This window comes from Dasypus novemcinctus, chromosome 25 (assembly GCF_030445035.2).
Source record: "Dasypus novemcinctus isolate mDasNov1 chromosome 25, mDasNov1.1.hap2, whole genome shotgun sequence".
Taxonomy (NCBI): domain Eukaryota; kingdom Metazoa; phylum Chordata; class Mammalia; order Cingulata; family Dasypodidae; genus Dasypus; species Dasypus novemcinctus.
The window spans coordinates 44106538-44132152 of record NC_080697.1 but is presented as its reverse complement, the minus strand read 5'-3'; the positions used below and the strand labels follow the sequence as shown (position 1 = coordinate 44132152).

General features: G+C 43.2%; 1 protein-coding gene across 3 annotated transcripts in view; it reads right to left on the bottom strand.

Annotated features, from left to right (window-relative positions):
• PXDN (peroxidasin) overlaps nucleotides 1-25615 on the bottom strand; it is a 124306-nt gene that overhangs the window by 7609 nt on the left and 91082 nt on the right. For all 3 annotated transcript variants that reach the window (XM_004477673.4, XM_004477674.5, XM_071211847.1), the window contains 7 exons: nucleotides 21156-21264; nucleotides 20343-20500; nucleotides 14185-15688; nucleotides 10422-10556; nucleotides 9481-9689; nucleotides 1621-1741; nucleotides 1083-1215 (listed from right to left, as the gene is read on the bottom strand). In XM_004477673.4, the coding sequence (XP_004477730.1) occupies nucleotides 1083-1215; nucleotides 1621-1741; nucleotides 9481-9689; nucleotides 10422-10556; nucleotides 14185-15688; nucleotides 20343-20500; nucleotides 21156-21264 (2369 nt within the window). The remainder of the gene's footprint in view (nucleotides 1-1082; nucleotides 1216-1620; nucleotides 1742-9480; nucleotides 9690-10421; nucleotides 10557-14184; nucleotides 15689-20342; nucleotides 20501-21155; nucleotides 21265-25615) is intronic.

Sequence of the window (25615 nt, the reverse complement as noted above, 5' to 3'; positions counted from 1 at the left end):
CAGGCTTCTAGGGAGTGTGTGAGTGCTCATTTTGTCATAGTGGGTTATATCATTGGGTGGAGACCCATACAATGAGAATGAAGGTATACCCACATCCTGGGGAGGACTGATGTTCTCAAACAGAGGGAACTGTATCTCTTGAGAGAATTGGCAGCTCTCAATGGGTTAGGGCAGTTGAACATGTCAAGCCCTTAATGTTGTTGCAAGTATCTCTGACTATGGTCCCTCAAGTAATGAAGATTGGTTGTCATGGTGGGCCCTGAGGGGAGGGGGAAAGAGGTGTTGAATGGATGGAATCAGTGTAGCTGTGGGGCAATGGAAGTGTTCCACAAGATTATGCAATGATGGATATAGGACATGTTAAATTACACCAAAAATGTATAAGAGTCTATAGGCTAAAATGTAAACCATAATGTAAAACATAAGATAACTAAAAATTTAGAAAACTGTGTAGTCTAAAATATAAACCATGGTGTAAATCCAAATAAAAGTCCTTACTGAAGAAGTGGCAAAGAATGGGATTTCAGGTTTGGATTCTCCTGGCCCACCCCAATTCTGGGTATGTTCAGAGGTGCACCCGCCACCAGCGTCTCCAGCACGCAGGAGGAGGTGGCAGTACCCAGGCCCCACGTGGCACCACCCACACCTCACAGTCAGCAGCCCCGCAGCCGACGGTGCCACTTCTTTTTTTTTAAGAGGCACCAGGAATTGAACCCGGGACCTTGTACTTGGGAAGCAGGCTCTCAACCACTGAGCTCCATCCGCTCCCAACAGCACCGCTTTTAGCAGCTCTCAGGCCTCCCCGCCCCCGTAACCCACTCCCTGAGGGACCTCCACCCTGGAAAACCTGAGGACAGCAGCTCAGCGTGGCCCAGCTGCAAATGGAAGTAGCGTTCACCAGAGATTCCAGGCCATGGAGATGGCAGGACGAAGGATTACTGTGAGGTGCCGCAGCCGAATCTGCACCTTCGGAATCACCTAAGACCTAAAATGTGACTCGTGAACTAGAGGAGGGATTCACGCTGTTGAAAACACTCACTGTGGAGTTCAAGAAGACAGAGGAGGCTCCCACCTCCTGTTACCTGTTTTCTGAGGTCTGTGATGGTCTTTTGCATTTCCAGAACAAATTCCTTGAAGTCATTTGTCCCTGGGATATCTGCGCGCTCCTGGGATGCTGAGGTGGCGTTATTGAAATGTTTACTGTGCTTCACAACGCTGTGGCAAGGGGCGTGGGGAGGAGGAGAAGTCGGTTATAATCTCAGCAGGTTATGGCTGGGGTCACTTTACACGAGTTCAAGTCCTGCCTTCCGTGCAAAGGAAAAGCCAGTTTCTGGAAGGGCAGGTGCCTAGTCTACCGGGGAGGGCTGCCTGGCACTGCGGCTCGATCGAGGCAGTGAGCTGCAGCCTGTGCGGGGCAGACCGGCAGGGCGTGGGCTGCAGGCCCGTCGCGCTCCCAGCCGCCAGGGCGGGGGCTAACACTGGCCCTAAGGTGGGCCTCGTGGCAGACAGCACAGTCCCCGGAAAATAACACAGAGCCACTACCGGTGGGATTTTCAGAACTCTTTCCAGGAGGGTGGGCGTTAGCTCTCTACCCAAGTTTCCCCACATAATCAGCTGTACCTCAGTGTTTTCCGTGGTCGTGGGTTCTTGGTGGGCTTGTCTTCCTGGTAGCTGAACTCAAGAGACCGTCTGCCTCGGAAATGGTACGAAAAGACGTTAAACTGTCCCCTTGTCCTACAGTCTGGAATGAAAGCACAAAGAAGTGTATTAGCTGCAGCATATTCTGATCTTAGAAAAAAATAAGTACACCTTTTCATACATATATTAACAAACCTTAGGGCATGTTTGTGAAATGAAAGTGAGATATCCTTATATTAAAGGCCATGATTCAGGTGTTTCTAAAATAGCCTCACCTTGTAGCCACATTTAACCAAATACCTGGTCTGGTTGGTTTTTACCCCTCTCCTCATTTGCAGAACCCAGTCCATCAGCTCCATCGCCATGGGAGTCCTCCTTATCTGTCAGATGTGCTTCTCCAGAGCCTCTGGCCTGACTGCAGCCGATGCCACTCCCATACCTCCTCCACCAAGTTATCCAGCCACGCCATTGTTTAAAACCCTTTCACGTGGCGGCGGACTTGGCCCAGTGGTTAGCGCGTCCGCCTACAACATGGGAGGTCCACGGTTCAAACCCCGGGCCTCCTTGACCCGTGTGGAGCTGGCCCATGCGCAGTGCTGATGCGCACAAGGAGTGCCCTGCCACACAGGGGTGTCCCCGCATAGGGGAGCCCCACGCACAAGGAGTGCACCCCATAAAGAGAGCCACCCAGCGTGAAAGAAAGCGCAGCCTGCCCAGGAATGGTGCCACACACAGGGAGAGCTGACACAACAAGATGACGCAACAAAAAGAAACACAGATTCCCGTGCCGCTGACAACAGAAGCGGACAAAGAAGATGCAGCAAATAGACACAGAGAACAGACAACCGGGGTGGGGGGAGAGGGGAAATAAATCTTAAAAAAAAACCAACCCTTCCATGGCTTGCCTTTCCCCTGGATACGGCATTCCAAGGACTTCAGCTTGCTGGGCCGTGGCTTCCACCGCTGCCCCCTTAACACAGTGCTCTTGGAGAACTTTCTAACGTACTTCCCACCGCATCACCCTGAGTCTTGCTTCCACGTCCTCTCCTTGGGAGTGACACACGTGCCTTCCCCTCTTGCTCTCCTGACTCCTGTTCAACTTCTGGTCTCTGCTGAGGTTTCCTTCCCGAGGCCTCTGACCAGAGGATGGTCCTCCTCAGTGCCGCACCGCCGCTGGCTGCTGTCTACACACCCCCGGACAGACTGATCTGGTGTTCTGTCTGCTTCCCGGCAGAGGGCGTGGCTGTGCCTCCTCTGCCTGCTACCTCCGTGCCTGGGACAGTGCCTGGCTGAGAAGGGGCGTGGAGATCAAATATGGCCCTTTGCTGTTAATAAAAGGGGAGGTAGGGAAAATATATACCAAGTGTACACTACAGACCAGAGTTACTGGTAATAGCCTGATCATGTTCTTTCATAATTTGTAACAAATGTTCCACAAAAATGTAAGGTATTGGTGGAGGGGAATTCTGCACATTATGCATGATTATTTTATAAGCTTGCAACTTCTCTAATCAAAAATACTTTTAAAAATATGTTCCTTTGCAAAATTCAAAAGCCTCAAGAAAGGACTGAGGTTGATACCACATGAGAGAAAACTGATAGGAAGAATAAACTGAAGCAGACACCTTTGATCACTCTCCTCTCCCACTGTGAAAGGGCCGCATATCATTTTCCTGATCTAGCTTTTTCTTGATATTGGTAGAAAGTAAAATAGCCAGCATTCTTCAATATCAGGATCTCCTGACTCCTTGCTGCCCAAATCATAAAACAGCTAATTCCACTAAAAGGACTTTAGTTTACTTTAACAGCTAACTATTTAGCATCTGATTCGAATCTAGAATGCTGGCTCTACCAACCATTCACCTCAAGGAAACAAAAAGAACAGTGTTTCTCAAATGGCTCCCAGAGACACAAATAAATCAGCTGAACAGCAGCTCATCGACTTCACAGCCACAGCTTCTCCCAGGACCAGAATAGCTCTGATTAGAGCCTAATTCCTTGCCAGTGCTTTCCTAGCATCTCCTTTGAAGTGAGCCGGGAGCCTAAACATTTCTGAAGCAGGAGGGGGAGGATTATTTTCAGCTCAAAAATCCCATTCCAGATTGTGTACGTCTGGGGAAGGTCCCCTGTAGAAACATAAACACAGTTTCACATGATTTACTTTTCTCCAGTCTGCTCTGGCTTGCTTCTAATAAGAGCAGATCGCCTGGCTCAATGCGAGCCGGTGTGCCTTCTCTAGTATTTTCCACATGCCGTGCCCAATTCAAAATATCCCATCTGCAGTGATGGACACCAGTTTCGGCCAACACGGCACAGCACTCTAGTTCGGATTTTCATGCAACAAGGGAGGGTGGAAGGACCCAACGTGATGGCCAGGCACAAGGGTGGAGAACTGCTGCAGTGTAGACACCATCCCCAGACCCAAGAGTTTCCAGTGAAACGTGACCACGGGGGAACGCTGCCACCATCATGGCCAGCAATGTTCCGCAGGTCTCTGCCACTCACTCTAAGGCAGGCGCCCATGCTGGTACCGCAGACCCCTTGCCACCCACGAGGAGGCCATCAGCAAGCTGTCTTCCTGGGACCCGGCACCCAGCTCCCCACCCAGCACTCGTGGAAGCTGCTCATCACACAGACGATACCTCCACCACGCACATGTGCCTAAATACCTCAGAAAGAGGCTCTAAAAGCAGAAGGTGACCAGAGTTCTAAGGTTAAAATCCACATGGCGAGCATCTGCTCATTTAGAGGAAATAGTACCAGTTTCAGTGGGATTTCAAAATAATCTAGCCCAGATGCATTCCAGGCTTATAATAGGAGTTCAATTTAAAAGTGGAAAAATGTACATTTTTCTAACTCTTCTAACATTTTTCACAGCCCACCCCTCTCTCCCCCACCTTTTTTTGGTCAAACATGTACAGACATTTTAACCAAGTAGTCCAAGTCACTGTCACCAATCACAGAACAAAATGACATCATGTGCTTCCTGAGAACACAAAATTGCTTATCTAGAATTCTGCCCAAACACATAACCTCAATCTGTGACAAAAAAGGAAAAATGAGACAAACCTAAACAGAGGAAAATTCTACAAAAAGGATAAAGGTAAAGCAAGGCTGAGAAACTGTTCCAGATTTGAAGAGAAAAAAGACATATGCAAATGAAATATAATTCATGATTCTAGACGAAATTCTGGTTTAGTATATAAAATGATATGAAGGCGGCGGACTTGGCCCAGTGGTTAGGGCATCCGTCTACCACATGGGAGGTCTGCGGTTCAAACCCCGGGCCTCCTCGACCCGTGTGGAGCAGTCCCATGCACAGTGCTGATGCAGGCAAGGAGTGCCGTGCCATGCAGGGGTGTCCCCCACGTAGGGGAGCCCCACGCGCAAGGAGTGCACCCCGTAAGGAGAGCCGCCCAGTGCAAAAGAAAGTGCAGCCTGCCCAGGAATGGCGCCGCACACACGGAGGGCTGACACAGCAAGATGACACAACAAAAAGAAACACAGATTCCCGTGCTGCTGACAACAGAAGCGGACAAAGAAGACGCAGCAGACAGACACAGAGAACAGACAACCGGGGTGGGGGGGAAGGGGAGAGAAATAAATAAATAAATAAATCTTTTTTTAAAAATGATATGAAAGGGCCTTACTGGAGCAACTGGCAAAACTTGAGTAAGGTCTGTACAATAGAAAACAATATTTTATCTATGTTATGTTTTCCAATTTTGATCACACACAGTAAAGTAAATTATTTAGGAATAAAGTGGCAGGATGTCTGCAACTTCTTCAAATGGTTTAGAAAACTGGTATGCAAAAGTAATTGCAGTTTTGCATTGCTGAAATTTGCCATTTGATATTGGCATACATTCTTAAATAAATAAGGTTATGTTATACATCACTTTAATGTGCATTTCTTGCTTTATGTTTTTTTTTTGCTAATGACTTATTACTTGCTGTTTATTTCCTATTTATTTTAGACTACAGAAATGACATTAGACAAAAAAGCAAATTCGAGCCATTTTCTTTGAGTGCAAAATGGTGGTTGTAAAGCAGCAGAGACAACTCACAACATCAACAACGCATTTGGCCCAGGAACTGCTAATGAATGTACGGTACAGTGGTGGTTCAGAAGTTTTGCAAAGGAGACAAGAGCCTTGAAGATGAGGAGCATAGTGGCTGGCCATCAGAAGTTGACAAGACCAATTGAGAGCAATCATCATAGCTGATCCTCTTAAACTACAAAAGAAGTTGTCGAGGGAAACGGACTTGGCCCAGTGGTTAGGGCGTCCGTCTACCACATGGGAGGTCTGCGGTTCAAATCCCGGGCCTCCTTGACCCGTGTGGAGCTGGCCCATGCGCAGTGCTGATGCACGCAAGGAGTGGCCCCCCGCATAGGGGAGCCCCATGCGCAAGGAGTGCACCCCGTAAGGAGAGCCGCCCAGTGCGAAAGAAAGTGCAGCCTGCCCAGGAATGGCGCTGCCCACACTTCCCATGCCGCTGACGACAACAGAAGCGGACAAAGAAACAAGATGCAGCAAATAAACACCAGAGAACAGACAACCGGTGGAGGGGGGGGGATTAAATAAATAAATAAATCTTTAAAAAAAAAAAGAAGTTGTCGAAGAACTCAATGATGACTATTCTATGGTCGTGTGGCATTTGAAGCAAATTGGAAAGGTGAAAAAGGTTGATAAGTGGTTGCCTCATGAGTTGACTGAAAATCAAAAACAATCGTTTTTGAAGTGCCGTCTTCTCTTATTCTACGCAACAACAAGGAACCGTTTCTCGATCAGATTGTGGCGTGCAACGAAAAGTGGATTTTATATGACAACCGGTGACAGCCAGCTCAATGGCTGGACCAAGAAGAAGCTCCAAAGCACTTCCCAAAGCCAAACTTGCACCAATAGAAGGTCATGGTCACTCTTTGGTGGTCTGCTGCGGGTCTGATCCACTACAGCTTTCTGAATCCTGGCGAAACCATTACGTCTGAGGAGGAGGCTCAGCACATTGATGAGATTCACCGAAAACTGCAATGCCTGCAGCCAGCCTTGGTCAACAGAAAGGCCCAATTCTTATCCTTGACAACACCTAACCACACGTCGCTCAACCAATGCTCCAAAAGTTGATGAATTGGGCTATGAAGTTTTGCCTCATCTGCCATATTCATCTGGCCTCTCACTGAAAGACTACTTCTTCAAGCATCTTGATAACTTTTTAAAGGGAAAACACTTCCACAACCAGCAGGATATAGAAAATGTTTTCTAAGAGTTTGTTGAATCCTGAAGCATAGATTTTTATGCTACAGGAGTAAGCAAACTTATTTCTCATTGGCAAAAATGTGTTGATTGTAATGGTTCCTGTTTTGATTAATAAAGATGTGTTTGAGCCTAGTAATAATGATTTAAAATTCATGATCTGAAACCGCAATTCCTTTTGCACCAACCTAACGTATAAACAATATATAATGTTTATGTTTACATATGTGTATGCATATAGGTAGAGAGAAAGAGAATGGAAACAATATATGGCAAAATGTTAATAACTGACGTGAAGTACAGGAGTCCTTTGTACTACTTCGATAATTATTCCAATCATTTAAAATTACATGCATGTGTGTGTGGTGTGTGTGTGTATGTATTCTTTGACCCTGTAACTCATTATCCCCAAAAGAATTTTCAATTTCATCAAACAAAAAAGAAACTGTATCTCCCCAGGTATTACTGCTTCTGTTTCTTACGTACAAGTATCATACTTTGGTTTCAAAAGAAAAAACTGAAATGATTAAGAGGTACAGCTCAAGAAAGTTTGCTTTAAACAAGTCATTTTTAAAACCTGAATTGAAAAGAATATTGCAATCAACATTGAGTCCTGTGAAATGCTAATTTTTTTCCTTTTTCTGCTATATTTTAGATATGGCACCTTTGGGCTGAAATAGAAATAGGTAAAGCTTATAAAGCATTCTTTTAGTTTTGTCAGCTTAGGGCCATGCCTGCTATTTTGAGAAGGAAAAGTATCCAGGATCAACTATGTCAGAAATTGCTTCAAGTAGCTAAATTTCCCAAACAGTCCAACAGACAGTTTGAAGAAAAAAAAAAGACTCATAAAATGATAATGGAATACAAAGCCTGGCTTTAAAAGATTAAGTCTTTAAAAGGCATTTGGGTTTTCTGAGCAAAAGAACAGAAAATCTGGCCCTGCTGCTTAAGCAGCTAAAGGAACCTGGTAAAGTTATCAGAAAATGAAATTTTTGCATCTGAGAATAACAAGAATTGACTTTTCCCAATGATTTTCAAAGAGGACAATTTTCTGCAAATACAAGAATCAAATTCCCTGCCATGCATATTGAAAGGCATTGTGGACTGAATAAACCAGTGAGAATATATTTAAGAAAACAAAAACAAAAAAAACCCAAAACTAGATAAAGGTTTCCAACAGATACACTAACCAGAATACAAATGATTTAGAAAACTGTTAACAACCAAACACAATTTTAATTTTTAAGTGAATTCTTCTATCACATTATGAATCCTATTTTGCATAAATACATATACCCACACTTAAGTGAAGCTGCTAAAACAGAGCTCCCTATATTCAACCAGATTTCTATGCTTAGATTTAAAATAACAACCTGACCAGAACTATTGCTTCAGGAAAAAAAAAGGTGGAAGAGAAAACAGTTTCGTATTTTCTGAACTTCGTAGGTTTGCTCTTTTTTTAAATTTTTTATAATTTTTAAACAAATCCATTTTACTGATACATATTAATAAACATACAATTCATCCAAAGTGTACTATCAATGGTATCTGGCATAATCGCACAGCTGTGTGTTCATCACTTCAATCAGTATTAAAGCATTTTCATTATTTCAGTAATAATAAATAATAATAATAATAATAATAATAATGTTCTTGAACTACAAATGACCCAACGGCACCAGAGTCCAAGGCGTGTTGGGTTAGGAACCATGGTTCTAGTCTTATCTTCCCCTGCCAGCCAGCTGTGAGGCCTGGTTGAGTCACCTCATCTCCCTGATGTGTATTTTCCTCACCCGCAAAACAGTAGGGTGAGAGAAGATGTGTTCACAAAGTCCCTTCCAGCTTTACTATTCCTTGGATCCTTGATCATAGTTTGAAGAAAGCCAAAATTACATTCAAATCAGAAAATGGAAATCTAGGTTAACCAGGAATGGGATTGAGGAATGTACGTAGGAACTGAAAATATGGCTCCAGGAGCCACATAAACCTGCCTGCTGGTAAAACGAGCAGCTGACGGCAGAGCAAGAAAATGCACACTGACTTGACTGGATGGGTGAACCTCTCGGACCGCTTATAAAGGGCTCCAAGCTCATAAGAATGAATATACCTTATAACTGCATGGCATTTTTTACTTCCTTAGAAGATATTTTATAGCATTTTTTCTCTGATTACACAAATTATTACAGCAATTTAGAAAACCCAGCATAAGTTTTTGAAAAGAAAAATGGACGTCTGATATACTTTTCTGGAAACTACTTTGTAATCTTTTTCTAATACAAGTAATCATATGTTTTTTAAGACAAGTTAGGAATATACCTTATTAATGTTTTGTTTCCTGCATCTTTTACTTAATATTTTGGTGCTCACAAATAAAAAATATTATTCCATCTCATCCCAGAGTCCTCAAAATCACTATTTTTTTTTTCTGGCTCCACAACATTCCTCAGTATTTAAATATTTTGTTTCCAATTTTTCACTCTTAAGAGCTAGCATTTTAGCACACATTAAGAATTCACCAAAACTGGCAATGGAAAAGGAAAAAAAAAAAATCAGAAGTGAAAAGCAATGAATCTTTAAAAATACAAACCTTCACAGCAATCCTGCCACATCCTTAGGTCCACTTTGGGAATCTCATCACAACTGCCATATCCGTGGGGGAATTCTGCCACTCTAAACACATCCCTCTGCACACGGGTGATGTTGTCGGAATTGTCGCACAGTATCCTGGCCAGGGACGTCTGCTTGATTTGGGTTAACTGGGCAGGGGAAAACACCCCGGGGTTTTCATACCACAGCCTGTATTTCACCAAAATGAAAACAGCAGATCATCACAAGGAACCTCAAAGCTCAAGGTAGCCGAATTAAAATATTCTCTCCATTTAAAAAAAAAATACTCCTCTACCAAGTTTCACCAACAACACAGAAATCACTGGTTTCAATTAGGTAGTCAATTAGCAATTGACTCCGATATGCACACTTTTCTTTAAGGAAAAAAAAAGAGACCAAATCAAAAACCAAAACTCTTGGACTACAAACAAGAATAGTAAGCAGGTTAAGTTATCAGAACTAAGAAGAATGGGACATAGCACATAAGCTATCTAGAAAAAGGAACTGTCACTAGGAAGGGACTATCTTGTCAACATATTAAACCAAACTAGTAGTGATAAACTAAAACTGACATTTTTAAATCTTGCTAAAAGTTCAAACTCCTCTAAACTTCTGCAATGGTTCAACTGTATGGATTGTCCAATAGGTTTCCAAGAACAAAAATACCATTATTAAAAATACTTAATATGAATATAATGAATACACGAAGAATCCTTGAATTCAGTACGGTTATGTTGTGATGCTGTGGTGTCAGGAAACACGGAACAATGTATAGAATTGCTCTCAAAGACTACTAAAGGATTAAGGCATTTTCTTTACATTTAGCCTGAATGTGGAGCCACCACCAAATTATTCTCCTCTTTCCTGACTCCTAAAAATGTTACACTTAAAAACAGTCTTTTCTCTACTGCGTTTCTTTACCTGTCCCCATCTCGCAAGCGTTTAAACTGTGTGCTCAGCAGGCACATCAGTGTGGGCCCAAGTCTGCTACCAGGAACCAAATCTTCCACCATGAGGGCAGGAAATAAATCTATGTTTAATGGTGAGCCGTATAACCTACCAAAAGAAAAAGAAAACAACCTTTTAAATTTACTTGACAGTACGGTCAAAATCAGAGCAAATATGAAAGAGAGTCATTTTTTTCTCTCACTTTTATATTATTCAGATTTTTGCCTAATACAGAAAACTCATCTTTACTTCTTTAAAACAGCTATTCATCATACTTTAAAATTTTTTTCATATCTATAGGATTTATATTTATTATTATATGAATGTATTTATTATTATAAGAAGTTTAGAAAAGCCAGAAAACATAAGAAAATTAAAACCTTACCTTAACCTACCCTTCAAATGGAATGATTCTTAACATTATATTGTAAACCCTTTCAGTGTTTTTTTCCATAATATATGAACACACAAATTATATACAGCTATAGGCGTGTATTTTTAAAAGATAAAAATGGAAGACGTATTTGCTATAAAGAAAATATTTACTAAGCAGACAGTGTATGAAAGACTAAGTTAATACTTAATGACAAACATTTCATCAACTTCTTCCAACTCCTTAAAAATATATCCTTACAAGCAAAGAACTGTCAACTTTATTACAAATCATTCTTATCTAATCTTTTATAATAGCCAAAAGTCTCCATGAGGCAAGAGGTGGTTTAGTTTCAACTGCTACTAAAGGCTCAAGTAGAATTTTAAAATATCTCTTCTAAAATTCAGACTTTTCTTCTCCACAGAGCTCGAAATAAGGATAGTGGCCTAACCCCTAGAATCAAGACAGAGAGCTTGCCACTAAGAAGCTAAGGAGATGTGTGTAGCCTTTATGTCCCCAGTGGCCATTTATCTCCTACAAGTAAAATAAATACAGTTTTAGAACATGGTCTTTGAGAGTGAAGTTTAAAAGAAGGATACATTGTGCTCTTTTTTTTTTCTAATTTCAAAGACACCAATACAGAATTTCTAAGAGATCATAAAATAGCTATTATGATGCAAATACAGCTAGAAAGCTTCCTAGAATCATCTGGCCCAGTGACTAATGGAAGGCAAGGAGTAGGTCTATCAGAATCTTCTGGGGTCTTTTTCCAAACCCAACATCACTCCTGGCCCTAAGGTGGGAGCTCCTCATCTATCTGCTCCCTCTACCTCCCACCTCCTGAAGTAATCCATCACTCCCGGATTCCTATCACTTAGGCATGTTGGGGATTCAAAAACAAGTTCAGGGAAGCGGATGTGGCTCAAGCAGCTGGGCACGTGCCTATCACGTGGGAGATCCCAGGCTTGGTTCCCCGTGCCTCCTAAAGAAGATGAGAAGGGCAGCGCGCTGATGCTACGGGCTAGCAGGGCAAGCTGATACCACAATATGACACAACGGAGACCCAGCGAGGAAACACAACGAAAGACACAACAAACCGGGAGGGGAGGTGGGGCTCAGGCGATTAGGGCCTCCCTCCCACAACAGAGGCCCCGGGTTCAGTTCCCGGAGTCTCCTAAAAAGATGAGCAGACCCAAACAATTAATTAATTAATTAAAAAAAAAAAAAAACAAGTTCAAAGCCGCCACTCTAGCTCAAAGTACTACTTTCCTAAAGGGGGAAACAAAGGCCCTGTGGGCTGAGCACCTTCCCCAAGTTCATGAAGCTAAGCGGGGGCAGAGCTTACACGCAGACTCAAGGTAAATCCTGTTCGCGTCCCACTGGCCTTGCTAATCTTGAAATAAAAAAGAAAAATTTAATTGGGTCCCCATAAAATAGATGGTTAAGTATGTGCTTCCTTAGGGTCTGGAGAGAAAAAATTCCCACTTCCTCCCGAAATCCTCTCCCAGGCCACGATGGGCCCTGAGACGGTCTTGTATCACCATTTAACTTTTCATGTACGTATGTCTTATTTCTCCAGCTGACAATTTCACTTAGTAAATAATGGGTTGACTTAGAAAAAAAAAAATTAATGGTTTAATATGCGGCAAACAATATTTAATTTCTTCACCAGGGTCTATTGCAAATAACGAGCATAGGCCCATAAATCTGCCAGAGACACAAAGTTGGACTGCCGACTCCTTTGAACTTTTTCAAACTAAGTTTGGCAGACGAGAGAAATGACTGGAAAAAGTAATCCATTTCAGTCTGGACAAGAACAAAGGAGTATATTTAAGCACATAAAATATACAGACAGTTCACATAAATCCTAATTAAGCAAAACTGTGACCAAAATAAGGTTGAAAAATACGTTGTGCTGGTGAGTATGTATACATTTACATAGGTCAGCGCTTTAATATTATTATTTAAATGAATATTGGAACATATGGCAGCTTATTAGGACATTATGTTCACTTCTTCATAACTTGCAATCAATTACTAGTAGAAATCACTTTTCTCCAGACGGCACAGGTCAGATTCTAATTAAATACTGTTCTAACATCAGTGCCAGTAAACTTGAAAGGGTTCAGAAACCTGCTGAGAGAGCCTTAAGCAGGAAGACTTTTTTAAGCAATTCTTTCATATGGGAATTAACATATTTAAATACACAACATGACAGAGTTAAGTGCATGGACTGTGAAAGATCATTACGGTAAAAACTCTCACTCTCATGAGCGGTTATTTTCATTTCCATAAAAGACTGCGTCCAATGAAATTGGTAGAAAGAGCATGAACAACGAAGTTTAATGAGCAATGGACAGAGAGAAGAGGTTTAAAAATAGGAGAGCTGTTGACTCTCCACACTTTGGAGAACTTTAAAAATATAATTGGTAATTACATTACTTCAGAGGTTGAGGGGAAAGAGACTGAAGCCAGGAAACCCCACCTGTAGCCCCTCGGTAGTACTTAGTAATCAGCAGCACAGTGCGGGGGTCTTCGCTCTCCCTGCCAAGTGAAGGGGCTACACAGAATGATCCTGAAGCTTCCCCTCAGAGCTAATTACCCAGGGGGCTTCCGTCTTCTGGGGGAGCCTATCTTACTGAAAGGCTCACTGACACTGCATCTGGCTGGGATCTGTAACTCGAGGCCAGTGAGACTGACTCTGGCGGTGGAGAGGTGCTCTCAGAGGCGGCGTGGAAGGTTTCCTGTCAACGGTTAGGGAGGATCTGGCTCTTCCCGCCCAGCCTGCTGGGTAACACGGGGAAGGCAGGGAGGGGCTACGAGCCAAAGCCAGGGGAAGTGGTCTTCCCGGTACCCTACTCTGCCAACAGCAAACTCAAGCTCTTCCCTCTTCCTGATAGGAAAGGAGGAACCTTGTCCCTAAAGCCCAGAAGCAGACACAATATCTGTGCTGGCATTTTTCCCTTCACACACTCTTTCTCTCTCCAGTCAAAGGCCTCTGCCGGAGCAGCACAGCTTACCTCCCTCAGCTCACACCTCAGCACAGCTCAGCGAGGCCCGGCTCACGAGCATGGGGGGCTGCCGTGAGACCTGACTTTATCCCACCTGTCCGCCCGTCTGTCTGTCCTCTGCTCCAGCAGGGCACAGGAGCATGTCTGATCTGCCAGATGCCTTACTCAAGGCTCTTGCCCATCTTGGGTGACACCTCATGCACACAACCAAAAACTTAAATATAGAGACAAGTAACAGCCAAAAAAATACCCACAGCTTCGGGTTTGTTTTTTGTGGGAGTGGTGGTGGTTTTTCTTTTTCACCTGAAGTTGGCATATGAAGATTCAAAATCAGGGTTCCTTTAGGACTCACCTTTTCAACTTCTCCCGGATTTCGGGACTTTTAATTTCATTTTTCAGGTCTTCGAACGTGTGAGCCGACGACAAGTTGCAGTAGACCCTGTAGTCGTGGTAGGGCGGGATCCCGTGGTCCCGGCCTCTCTGGATGTTGATGGCAGCCAGGTCCAGGGCCACCGTGTGGGCCATGGAGAAAAGCCTCTCTGTGAGCTCTGTGTTCAGCAGCTGAGAGGGCACCCGCATCTTCCCCGCCACCCCGAACAGCCCTCGGAGGAGCGGGTCGATGCCCCCCTCGTTGACGATGCGGAAGGGAGAGAAGAAGGCTTTGTGCAGGGGTATGTGGCCCTGAGGAATAGGCTCAAAGTTCTCGTCCAGGCGGTAGAGGATGGGATTGATGAGCGTGTGGCCGAACCTGAACGCCGCCGTGGCGAAGGCGTTGAAGATGCCCGCGTTGACCCCGGGGTCGTACCCTTTGTACTCGCCCAGCATCTTCACGCCCACCTCGCCGAGGATCTTGGGAAGCCAGTGCTGGTAGGTGATGTGCTGAATCTCTGCCCCAACGATCTTCCTCGTCTCATAATAGAGCGTGTCGCCGTCCCAGTGGGGATTCAGTCTGAGCAGTTCCGTGGCGATGCGGTTATGCTCTCGGAACCACAGCGTGTGCATGCTCGTCAGGCCCAGCTGCTCGTTGGCCCGGTGGTCCCCCGCTAAGAAGCAGGGAATGGGGCTCTCGTTCTCGTCTCGCATACATTCCGTGGGAGGCCCTGTCGCGAAAGGCAGCAGTGGCTTCCCGGACCGCTGCACGATGCCCTGCCTCAGCAGCCCCCGGTGGCTGGCCAGGTCCCGGATTTCTCGCGCCTCGTGCTCCGTGCTCCCGTAAACGTTGGAGGCGTCGATGTACGAGGTGAGCTGGTTGATCTGCTCCCGGGGGTACACGGAGTTCATGAGCAGGGAGGTCATGCCGCTGCCACAGACGGGACTGGAGCGCACGAAGAACATGCAGCGGGCGCCGCTGCGGACCCTGGGGTCGTGGGGGGGGATCATGACGGAGAAGCAAGGAGGGTCGTTGCTGCAGACGGAGCTGCAGTGCTGCCCGTCGGAGAAGCGGGCCTGGCTCAGGGCCACCACGGTGGAGTCCAGGTCGTGGTCGAGGAACTGGCCCCACTGCATGGTCATGTGGGTGAACTGCTCATCGGGGGTGACGGTCTCGGTCCCGATGAGGGACGTCGACACCAGGCGGGGCATGGGGAGCACGTGCCCGTTGTACAGGCGGTTGGGGTTAATGCCTCGTGGTGTGTTGAACCCGTTTTCGTACACGGATTTTAACAAGCGTTCGAAGGCCGTCAGGGAGGCCCCCCACATCGGGTGCTGGAGGTTGTTGCACGTCCCGTCGTGCGTCCTGTACTTCTGGTGGAAGCACATGTCTGAGCAGTTGTTCACGCGTCGGTGAGCCGTGCACCCCGAGAGGTTGGCAATCAGATTCAGGTACTGCGGGGACACGAGGTCATTGTAGTGGTAACCTGAAGTCAAAGGCAAAAAGCAAGACAAAACTTATTTCCCTGGAAAAGGGGCATAAGACTTGGGTCACCAAAGACTTCCTTCTCAACTGTCTTTCTGGCTAGGTCGCCGTACGACCGACTGCTCTTGCTGGAGGAAACTCTCTCACCTTGCTTTTTAGTAGACTTCCTCCTCATCTTACTCTGCTCTTTTTCCTTCTCCCAACTACAAACAAAGGTGCTCTCTCTGCCTTTCCTGTTCCTTGACCTGGTCTCCTTCAGCAGTTTACCCAGTCTCGTGGTTCCCATTGTCAACTCTTGATTCCCTACCCCATAACACCAATCCCAACCACTTTCATGTATCCACATCTACTTATTTTCAGCTTCTCTCTAAACGATTCCATTGAACTTGAAAATAAAACTTAAAATAACCAAACATAAAAATCCTGCTCTGGATCCTGTGGGCGATTCATGCCACATAGCAAGGCCATTTTCCAAGATATAGATCATCAAACCTTCAGTCATCTTCGATGTTTCATTTTTCTTTGCCTTCAATATCCCATCAATTGTCAACTCCTGTTATGGCTCCAAAATATTTGTAAAAACTGGGCCCTCCTCTCCATTCCTACCATCATAATCCCAGTCATATTTTCACAAGTCCTTGTTTTGAATTCTAAAATAGCCATTTACCTTGTCCTCTAACTGAGCTAGATGCACAGTTCTCATGAGATCACATTCTTGCTCAAAAACCTCCATATAAACCTCTATAGAATAAACTCTAAATTTATTAGTGGCAAAGTACTCCAAACAGATCTTCCTAACTGGATTTCCTATTATTTTCCTTTAACACATTTGCCCCAAACAGAATGTTCTCCCAGGATCTGAATACATTCTTCTCCCTCTGCCTTGTCAATGTCATTCCTCCAAATATTTACACATCCAAGGACATCCAATCCTTCAAAGCACCTTCTCTATAAGGTTTGCTTTAAAAGCTTCATACACAGACATGCTCTCCTGACTTCTGAGCTATCACTGTTTCTTTGTTCTAACAGATCTCAGAGTTGAGGTCTGGCTATCAAGACCAGCTCTGTAGGCATTTTTAACGAAAGGAAACAAGAAACAGTCCCCTGTCTGTGTGTGGGTGGGGGGGAGGGAGGGGAGGGTCGGAAAAACTCAAGTAAGGATGCAAAAAAGAACTGGGGGTGAGAAATTTTCAGAGGCTGGGGAAGAAGCAACTAGAAATCTAATAACGGGTGTATTGCTTGAGAAAAAAAAAGCTTTGCCACTCTACGTATATACTCAGCTTTTCTTTGCCATCCGGAGCATTTGGGCTCAATTAGACTCGAAAGGCTTTAAAAGTAGTACACACTACCCAAAGATTAAGCCAGTGAAACTGGAATGTCTGGCTCTATATTCACAGTTAAACTTTTAGGAAGTCACAGAAAATTCTAAATCTTAAACATCAAAAGAGCCAAGAAAGAAAACAGCCAAAAAAGAAAAATGCTTCCTCCCAAATTTTCAGTCTGTGGGCTCAATGACAAAGCTCAGTAGTTTTCTTTAAGCATGATCATTTTTTCCAAGGCTTTTAGCCATAGGTTTAACAAGAGACAGCCTGACTCTGAGCGGCCAGAGAGCAGGCAGTAGTACAATTCTTTCGCACTTGCTTTCTAGGCCTGGCTTCTGCTCTGTGCCCCTGTGGATGAGACCACACAAACTCGGCACACAGCAGGGTGCCATCCAGCAGACACGAGAGGGAGCGCTCACACAAAACCATCTTTTTTATGAAGTTCAGTAGCATTTTTTAATGCCTTACGGAATCAGAAAAGGTTCACACAGGCCACCATCACCTCTCACGTGGATTACTGCCACACACACCTACCTAGTTCCCTCGTACCTGCCCCAGTCCCTTTCTAGTCATATCACACCACAACCGGAAGCTTAAAACACCAGGCCAGTCAGAGCTTCCCACCTCATGCAGAGTAAAAGAAAACGCTTGTACGAGCCTCCTCGGCCCTTACTGGTAGGGTCTCCTGACCCCTCGGCTCACGTCTCCTACAAGTCCACCTCTCCTCACTCATCTCCAGCCTTGCTGACGGCTCACGTTCCTCAGCCACACCCCACGTGATCCCATTTCAGAGCCTCTTCCTTTGCTGCTCCATCTTCTGGAACCTCTCTTCCTTCAGATTGGAGCATGGCTCGCTCCCTTGCTTTGTCAATCTCTGCTCAAATGGCATCTTTTCAGTGAGCTATTTGTTGACCAAACTATATAAAGTGGTAACCCCCATCTCATTCAGCACTCACGCCATCTACCACCTGCTCTGTTTTCTTTTATCGATGCCATTCACCCCGTGCTAAAGGGATGTATTGACTGACTGACTTATTGATCATCTGTCATCCCACAGGAAGGTGAGATCTTTGAGGGCAGAGATTTTTATCTGTTTAGTTCACTGCTATATCTTCAGACCTAGAAGAGGGACTGGCACAGAGTATGTGCTCAGCACACAGATGTGGAATAAATGAATTGTTCAGTGGGTCCATGTATATTTAACTCCTGCTTAGCTAAAAAGCAAATGTATAAGATTATCTCAAGTTGTTAGGGATTATGGTTGATTTTACTTTTTATCTTTCTGCTTTTCCAACCCTTTGAATTTTTTCTATAAGTAACATGTCATTGTATGAAATTAGCATATAATTCCCAACAAAAAGCCATTTCATTTCAATCACAGTTTTGAGCTGGGTACAGATTTCTAGACTTGATTCATTTTTGTAGAAGCAGTAGGAGAAACAGGCTCCAGGGATCTGCTAGCTGAGGCCACAATGGCAAATGTTTAAAGATCCAAACTGTGAACTAAACTAAGAAAAGTGGGCAGTAGCAAAAGTGATATTTAGCAACTCCTACTTAGTACTTGGTCCTCTACACCAGTAAGAAAGTAATCTCTGCAACAAGGTTCAACCAGGGACTTGAGAGGGGAATTAGGAGATGTCACATATTCCTCATCCACGTATCCTGGGCATCCAGCCCTGTGCCTGAAAAATAGAAAGTGTCTAACAATATTGGCAAGAAGAATGAATGAGTTCTGACATTCCTCCCTAAGAGTACGGCTATTGAGTGAGGCTAGAGTTTTCTCCATAAATGAGAGTGGTAACTGCTCTGAGGTCCCTGATTCTGACAATTCCCTACCCCGGAGGTCAAGGGAAGGCCACAGGGCCAACTCCTGGAGAGAGTTGAGAAGACAGGAACTGTGGCCCATACACAGCCCTGAGCTTAGTAGTGCCTGAATGTTTAACTAAACACAGACGAGGCCCTAAAACATAACAGGATTGGGAAACGGATTCTTAATCACAATAATCCCTTGATGAGAAGAAATCATCCTACAATCTTCATTTTTCACATTTCCTTCATCTCATGCACTCATTTTTAAGAATATTAAATTTTTAAATACCGTTTTTTTCCTGAGCTTAAAAAATATTTCCATTCACTACCAATCCAATGTCCACAAAGAAGAGGTGGCATTGGATTGGGAAAAGTGGACATGGTGGAAGATGGGTGTGGGGAAAGGCAGGAAGAGATGAGAGGTGGAGGCGTCTTCGGGACATGGAGCTGCCCTGGATGGTGCCTCAGAGGTAATCACCGGACATTGTAAATCCTCACAGGGTCCACTGGATGGAATGGAGGCGAGTATGGACCATGATGTGGACTATTGTCTATGAGGTGCAGAGGTGCCCAAAGATGTATTTACCAAATCCGATGGATATGTCATGATGATGGGAACGAGTGTTGTTGGGGGGGGAGAGGGAGGGGGGGTGGGGATGAATGGGACCTCACATATATATTTTTAATGTAATATTATTACAAAGTCAATAATAAAATAAAATAAAATAAAAAATATTTCCATTGAAGACAATTTGGAGAACAATGAAAAATCATAAAGCACAAAATTTTAAATCACCCCAGTTCTCTCATTTATAGGACTAGCTACTGTAGCCATTTCTTCCAGCACTGTGCATTTATGTGTGTGTGTATCTATAAAATTTAGAATAAACAGTCATTGTATTGAGAGTTTGGTAAATGATACTTCCTGCAGTAAAAATCATGGCCATCTAGAATTTCATTAATAGTTCTTTGACTAATGATAATAACACAGTAATGGCATCTCTTATTTACTAGGCAATGGCCAAGGGCCAGAACAGGAGTGAGTGTCATAAATCACCTCATGTAATTACCACAACAACCTCAAAGATGGTTTTATTAGCCCATTTTACAAATGCATGGACTCTTACTAAACATCACTTTTAATAGCGCCACATGACATTTCTTTAAGTGGCTATAGCATCACTTATTTAACTATTAGCCTACAAGGACTTCCATTAAACGTCCTTTATAATTCAGGGACTGGACCATCACCATCACAAGTCCTGCTCTGCCAGCCAAACCTAGCCCAGTCTACTATAACCTACAAGTAAATTTCACCTGAACAAAAATGGCAATTACAGGACTTTAAAAGCTCAAAAGAATCCCTCTTTTTAAGACTATTTTATAATGTGTAAACACAGTGGGATAGAAAATGCTGGAACTTTTCATTAGGGACAGTACAGAGCTGAAGGAGTCTTTTGTGGTGCCTCTAACACCTAGTACTTAGAGAAGGGATGGAGGAAAGAAACAAAATTAAGTACTAACTTGTTCCATTTAAGTCAACCATTAAGCCATGCTGCACGTGCTCCTGAATAAGTTGCAATGTCCTTTCAAATATTTCCCCTGCCCTTGCTTGTTCAACAGTGTAAGGATCTCTTGGATATCGGAACAAAGCCAGCAAATCATTTGGAGAACGAGGGCGGCTAACAGGAGTTCAGGAGGAAAAAAAGAAGAAAATACAAATCAACAAATTACAGAAGATAAAAAGCATGAAATTCAAAAATTATCATTATTGCTACTTAAAATACTTCCTTAGCTACTTTTTATCGACATGATGTACTATACCTTGACATGATGTACCGTACCTTACTTATCCAAAGTGGAGGGCAACAAAACAAAATGGAACAAAAACAAACTAAAACCAAAAGACACTAAAAATGGATAATTAAATCAACAAAGAAAAACGTATTATTCTATTTCAATTAAGATGAAGAAAAAACACTCTGGAAATACCAACATGAGATAAATACACTAACGGCTTCTGAACTATTTTGTTTTTGCCAAATCATTAAGTAACGGGCCAGGCAAATGTGCTGAAACTTTTTCGTTGTTGTTTTTTGGGTTTTTTTTGGTGAATCATAGTTCAGATTCTATTTGGAAAATACATGTCTTTCTTTATCTTATTCCCCAGAACAGAGTTAGATGCCAATGTCATTTATGACTTTTCAATTAAAAAACAGTTTCTTCATCAGATAAAAAACATTCACAATCTTTTTACCAGAATTGCACACATTTTTAAACATCTCTATGAAACTTAGTGGTTTGAGGATTAGAATTCTGTTTAAGTCTCCACAATACCTGTCAAACAAATGTGTACGGGTTGAATTTATTGCTCTGTCAACAGTTGCAATTGCTTCAACAATTGATGTGGCAACAAATGGATCCCCATTTCGACTGACGTCAGGAACTAGGAAAACATGAAGTCTCATATTACCAGAAAAAAAAAATACTATACAAGTTACTCATAAAATAATGTCTAGACAGTACATCATTCAGACATAAGGCGTACTTGTCTCCAAATGTTATTTCTACTTTTCATACCAAAAACTTAAATCTTTATCACAAATTCTACTAGAAGCTATTTTTAGATGTTATGGTAATGGAAGCTTTTTTTAATTTTTGAAATCGGGTAATAGCCCATAAAAGGACAACATAAAATACTGAAGTTTTCATACTGAAGCATGACGGCATAATGGGAAGCATTAGCTCAAACCAAGCTAGACGGCAAAACTGATGAACAGAGAGCAATCAGTGATGATGTTTTAATTTCAGATGGATTTTGCTTTTTCTTCTATGCTCCTGCTTCCACCCCCACCCTCGACTCAGGCTATCGCTGTCTAAGAAGACTTTAATTTTAAAATATGACCAGGGAGGAAGCGGACTTGGTCCAGTGGTTAGAGCATCCATCTACCACATGGGAGGTCCGCAGTTCAAACCCCGGGCCTCCTTGACCCGTGTGGAACTGGCCCACGGGTAGCGCTGATGCACGCGAGGAGTGCCCTGCCATAAGGGGTGCCCCCTGCGTAAGGGTGCCCCACGCGCAAGGAGTGCGCCCCGTAAGGAGAGATGCCCAGCGCGAAAGAAAGTGCAGCCTGCCCAGGAAAGGCACCGCAGACACGGAGAGCTGACACAAGATGATGCAACGAAAAGAGACACAGATTCCCGTGCCGCTGACAACAACAGAAGCGGATAAAGAAGAACACGCAGCAAATAGAGACAGAGAACAGACAGCTGGGGGCGGGGGGAAGGGGAGAGGAAAAAAAAACTGTAAAAAAAATGTTCTAAATAAAAAACATGACCAGGGAAATAGCAGCTGCTGGTGAAAAAGGAGACGTATCCTCCTTCTGCTCCTGTTTCCCACAAATTGCTCTGACGCTACCAAATGTTTTCTGGCTGCTAAGCTCTGCAGCTGGGGGAAATGCGTAGTGAAAACAGAAACCAGAATACCATTCTCCTCAGTCATGGTCACTAAGGCTCAAGGTTCTAGAGTTACCATTGCTCCTCCCCATCCATCAGCCACCAAATGGGTGTGTTCTTCTTGAGGACACTTTCTGACTTTTCTCCCCAACCCCACTGTGGCCACACCAAGCCAAGCCTCCACCCTGTATCAAAGATCATGACTTCCTCTTGGAATTACTCTGTAGAAACAGGATCAGAATAATATTGGGGATGGAGTGTTTGCCAGATATCCCACGTGCTCACTCCCATTTCCTAACTTCCCCTTGCAGTCAGGCTGGGCCATGTGACAAGTTCTGGCCAACGGGCTGTGAGCAGAACTGATGTTTCACTTCCAGGTCAAAGTGCATCGTTTCTAAGTGCACGACTCACCAGACTCTCTTCCCCTGCTATGGCAAACCCGAAACCCGAAAGCCTGACGTTACAGGGCCTTCACTGCTAGGTCCCTGCAACTAATAAAGCCCAGGCTGCCAGTTCAGCCCATGATGTATTAAGCCACTGAGGTTTTTAGGGTTTTGTGTATTAACTGAAGCATAACCTAGCTCTGTCCTGAATAACAGGGTAATTGTGTGATGGCACATGTTCAAAATGGAAACAGCTTTTCCCTTTTTTTAATTTATTTTTGTTTATAAAATTGTAGTAGCAATAAACATAGCAAGGATAATAATAATGATAACCAACATTTGCGTATTTACCCTGTGCCATTAATCCACCAAATAGCCACATGAACTAATAACTACTTGTATATGCATTTTACAAATGAGGAAATTAAACCTTTGAAAGAGTATATATGACTTATCCAAGACCAGAGCCCACTTACGTGCCCTTCTAAACCAGTGCTGCCTAACGAACTTTGCTCAATGATGAAAATGTTCTAAATTTGTACTGTCCAATAAGGTAGCCACTAGAACATGCATGCGGCTACTGAGCACTTGAAATATAACTGGTGTGGTTGAGAAGCTGAATTTCACATTTTAATTAATTTTAATTAATTTACATTTGCATTTAAATAGCCACATGTGGCTAGTGGCTCTCATATTGGATAGTACAATAACTGTCCTACCAGACGAAAGATAAATCGAACCTTCTCTTTTACCCCCCAATAATGGAAATTGTTTTTCTGTCTACTTATGAAAGAAGTAGCAAGAATAGTAATTGTGGCTGATATTTATTAAGTATCTCCAAAGTGCTGGCTTTACATAGATTAATTAAATCCTCAGAACAGTCTTACAATGCAGTTTTACTGGTATCATCCCTATTTTTAAAGATGTGCAAGTCAAGATTTGAAGGGATTAAAAACCTGCTCAAGGTTGTCAGCCAGTAGCGGTTGAGCAAGTCTTCCTTGAAGAAAAAAACGTTAATAGTGAATATTAGAAAATGCATGAAAAAAGAACATCAAATCCATCCTGTTTAGCCAATGGCTCTTGAGGAAATGTTGATAACACTTTTCTTTAAATACCTTTATACAATTTTCTGTATATATACACATAGAGAAAAAAATACCCACCTAATATTAAAAACGGGACCATATTACACATTATGTGCAACAATCATGTTTCTTGGTCATTTAAAAATATAAGTTTCTTTTACATCAATCTACATGGCCATTTTTATGGCTTCATAGTAATTTTCCTTAAAGATGTGATATTATTTATGTAACAAATCTTCTGGGTTTTGGTTGTTTTTTTTTTAACATTTAGGCTGTTTCTACCTTTTTTAGTATTACAATCAACGTATAGGGAACTTTCCAGGACCAGTGAAATCTTTGTGTGTTTCTGGTGCATCGTTCTTATACACCACTTTGTACCTGCTACCATTAGGCACCAGCAGACCCCTCCCTAATTTCTTTGGTCAACACGTCTAAATATCTAAAATACCATTATCTTCCCAATAACCACAAGGAGCCTCCACTCTTGTTACCTCACATTCCTCACCCACATTGTTAATAAAAGGCATTAAAGAAGGAATAATAAAAGTCCCATAGTATAATAAAAGGTTTCAGGATCAGACAAGCTTGTATTGAACTTTCTGCATCTGTAAAATGGGAATACTGCCATCTGCCTTGTATTATAAAAATCATGAGGCAACAGATGCAAAGATGCCCTTGGCAGGAAGTTCCCTTTCTCCTTATCTGTTCATACAAACACAATGAGTTTTTTTCCTCCCCAAAGCCTTTTCTGATTTCAGTAGTTCTCAGTGGACTTTACACTCCAGAACCATTGTACCACACAAATTCCTCTGATTCTGGTCTTGTGCTTCTTTTGTACCTTCTATAGCACTTGGCACAGCATAGCAGAGAATGCCACTGGAGAAAAATACTCAACCTGTTTCTCAAGTTTGTTCACCACAGGTAACAAGGGGCACTTCAAAGCACTTCCCAAAGATCCTACTGCACTTTTCTAGTAAGTTCATTTTCACACTTTCCAATAAGACTATTGTGCACTTTTTCACAGTCAGTCCTTTCTCCCCATACGTCTAGTGCTACCATCAAATGGCTACTTAGTATTTCACTGAGAAAATAAAATTTATCCATTAAATACCACCTCAAGTTTGCAAATAAATACTGAAGTATCAACTTCCCTGTCTTCCTATCAAAGGCCAAACATTCCAAGTATGCACTGGGTTTCAATCTGCTCATCTATTTATTCCTTCTGTTATCCCAACCCTCCAGACTAATTTGTCCCACTACTATTAGCTATAATTAAGCTGTGGACCGTCCTTCTTACACACACACATGTGCAATTTTAGCCTCCTGGAGCTACTCTCCCATTTCTATTTTCTTCTTCCCATTTTTTTCCCCTGCTTAATATTTGTAAAGCACTTAGAACACTGGAAGCACTAAAGCAAGACTTTACTAAATGAAATAACCCTGTTCCAACCCATCTTTTATCTTTAAGCATTGAAACGGGTGTAATCCCTACAGGATTGGCTCCTATCCCTCCAGCCCTCTTTCCCACCTCTGCTCCTCTCACTCGCCATGTTCTTCCCACCCTGGTGTTTGATCTGACCTCAGCTACTGCACAGGCTACTCTCCTGGGCTGGGCATCCCCTCCCCACTCTCCACATGGCTCCCCTCTTCTCATGATTTACGTACTCAGGGAGGTCTTCCTTGCCCACCCTATCAAAAGAGACACTCTCCATCTCTCTTGAAGCCCTTGCCCTGCTGAATTTTTATAGAGTGATCTCCACTTGAAAGCAACTATGCATTTACTGTTTATTATTTGTCTCCCTCCACTAGAATCTTAGCTCCTTGAGGGGGACAGTTCCATCTCTCTTGTTCCCTGTAGTATCCCTAGCTCATA